This window comes from Geospiza fortis, unplaced genomic scaffold (genome assembly GCF_000277835.1).
Source record: "Geospiza fortis unplaced genomic scaffold, GeoFor_1.0 scaffold130, whole genome shotgun sequence".
Classification (NCBI taxonomy): Eukaryota; Metazoa; Chordata; class Aves; order Passeriformes; family Thraupidae; genus Geospiza; species Geospiza fortis.
This window is the reverse complement of record NW_005054300.1, coordinates 10,782,689-10,785,287: the sequence shown is the minus strand read 5'-3', so window position 1 is coordinate 10,785,287 and position 2,599 is coordinate 10,782,689. Positions and strand designations below refer to the sequence as shown.

At 49.2% G+C, this 2,599-nt stretch overlaps 1 protein-coding gene across 1 annotated transcript in view; it reads right to left on the bottom strand.

The window, feature by feature from the left end:
• Nucleotides 1-2,593, bottom strand: part of SCD (stearoyl-CoA desaturase) — a 20,634-nt gene extending 18,041 nt beyond the window's left edge. The window contains exon 1 of the mRNA XM_005416500.2: nucleotides 2,436-2,593. Coding sequence (XP_005416557.1) covers nucleotides 2,436-2,462 — 27 coding nt within the window. The 5' untranslated portion in view covers nucleotides 2,463-2,593. The remainder of the gene's footprint in view (nucleotides 1-2,435) is intronic.
• Nucleotides 2,594-2,599: the final 6 nt, after the last annotated feature.

Below are 2,599 nucleotides of genomic sequence, written 5' to 3'. Positions count from 1 at the left end.
AATATCTGCTGAATTAGCAGCAGATTCCCACTCAGGTGTTCAGTATTCATAAAAGACCACCATCCTGCCATGGCCTAGTTTCCTGAGGGAGGCATTAAAATCAGGCCAGGCAGCTTACGTGGCCACCCCAACTCCTCCCTTTCCCAAGGGTTGAAACTGGAGGGTTACAGACATACCTTCCGATGGGGAGGAGCTGGCAAGGCTGACAGATTCCCCACATTTGGGAAGTAAAATGATCTCTACAGAGGAGCGCTTTTAGTTTTTCCTTGGGGAATCAAAGGTTTGAAAGGAAAAAAACTGGACACAAAGTATCCTGCTGCCTTCACTGCACCAGGCAAGATGCTGAGCTTGGGACTGGCTCTTCTGCATCCTGGCTGTCTCTGCCTGTGAAACCAGTTAATGTTTTGAGGGTATGATACTCTCATCTGCTAGAGAATTTAGAGGTAATCCCCACACCAAAAGAGCAATGAGAAATGGCTTCTAATCCAGAGATTAGGCAAGGAGAAGTCCTGCCTGTTCCCAAGTGTTAGATATTCTCATCTAGCATTTTGGCAGAAAGGTACAATTTTCTTTCTTGGCTGCAAGACAATCTATCAAAAAGACCTAAGACTTGTCTATGCAGGAAAAATTCCCAGCAGTGATTGGTGGTATAATTAGACAGGTAACACACCCCATATGGACATGCTGCTTCCAGAGTAAGAATGTGGGGTTGGAGTTGCATTTTTCTTTTCCATGATAGCTTATGTCACTGTCAAAGTTACACAGGGGCAGAGGAGGAGGAGGGAAAGCGCAAAGAAAACAGCAGAGAGGAAAAAATCTCTTCTGGAGTTGTAGTAGCCACATGAGGAATTTTACCAGCATACCTATGCTGCTGGAATTGCACTGATATAATCAGGCTGGTCATTTCTCACATGTAAACTAACCTTGAACAAAAGGGCTGTAAAGCAGCTGTGAAACAGCTCCACCGTTACAAACTTGGTGGGAGGAGCATGGGGGGACGAGGGAGGGAGAGAGGTAGAAACGGGGGAAACGAGGAAAGAAAAAGGATTTTTGTCCTCTTATGACCATAGGGGCTTCTACCGAGGAAAATGGGATGGAGATTGATCTGGAGTTTAGGGCTGAGAGAGGGAAGAGGCGAGCTAAATAATTTTCATTAGCTTCCCCTCATTTGTGAATGGCTTTGCAGCTCTCATCTGCAGCACAGATGTGTTTCCCCATCCATACCCCCACCTCCCCAGCACTGAACATGCCATAGGTGATCCTGGCATCCAGCCAGCTTATACAACCAGCTGCAGCTCAAAGGCTCCTGCACCGGGCACGGTGTATGGGCCCCAGGGCACTGAATCTCGGGTCGGGCATATTTGAATATGCCCAGCATGACCCAGGGACAGGATTCTTTCCAGCTTCCAGGATATGACCCAAAATACATGCCAAAACCATGAAACATGGTTTGAACACACTGCCTTTGACATCCATTTTGGGAGGGGAGAAAAGTAAAGTTCTTTTCATCACAGCATTCCTGGAAGGTCATGGCACCTGCACAAAAGAACCAAGGGAGACCCTGCGTGCTGGTGACAGGAAAAGAGCAGGGGTATAATTTACATCCACTTCTAGGCATTGGCAGAGGGGGAAAGGACGAGAAGGTGAGAGCACAAACACCAGAATCAAGCGTCTGCCTCCTTCCCTTGGGCAAAGGGTGGCTGCCATAAGGGTCAAAAATAAAAATGAAAATGTTTAAAAATCCAACAGCTCCACATGTGTTACTGGTGTTAGGTTATTATTCAGACCTTCTTATGCCAAAAATGGGCAGTCTCCCTATTGTATGCTTGCTTGGCTCAAGCAATGCTGATACAGTCATTCATTTCATCTGGGCAGCCGGCTTTCACCTTGCATCTGTCCTAGAGACGCTTCCTGCTGCAGTATTTGGTTTTAAAACACTGCGACTAAAAACCATTTCTTTTCAAAAATAAAATGAATTAAGAAAAATTTTTTAAAATCCCAGTCTGAGTATTATCAAAATACTTATGACTTCTTGGCACAAAAGATCTTCTTGAATAGTCCTTCATGCTATTCAAGCACCCAGCATGTTTCGATGGGTGTTTTCAAAATAACCCTGTATTTTATGCTCTGTCTACCTGAGGGCACAGGATCCAGGAAGATCACCTCAAAGGCGGATGTCTCCGCTTCATCCGTGGGCTCCCCACCAGGCTTGGGTGATGTTTTAAGAACCCCTTCACCTCCCCGGCTGCGAGGCGGTGCGGAGAGGACCCGGGCACGCACGTGTGAATCCGTGTGTGTGTGCATGCACAGACACGCGTGGATGCCCACACCTTCTTCCCCAACACAGCAGCAGCGCAGCGCTGTCGGAGCCGCGGAGATGAAGGAGGAAGGGGCAAGGGGAAGACAAAGCACCCGCACCCCGGGGCCCCGCTCACCTCCTCTTGCAGCAAGTGCGCAGGCATGGGGCGGCCCTGTCTCTGCTCCTCGGCGCGGTACGCGGGCGCGCAGGTCCCCGGCGCTGGCGAGAGGCTGGCTCCGGTCGGCTCCTCGCTCGGCGAGCTCTGCGGCTCGCGGAGGCGGGTGCGGAGGTATTTAAGGG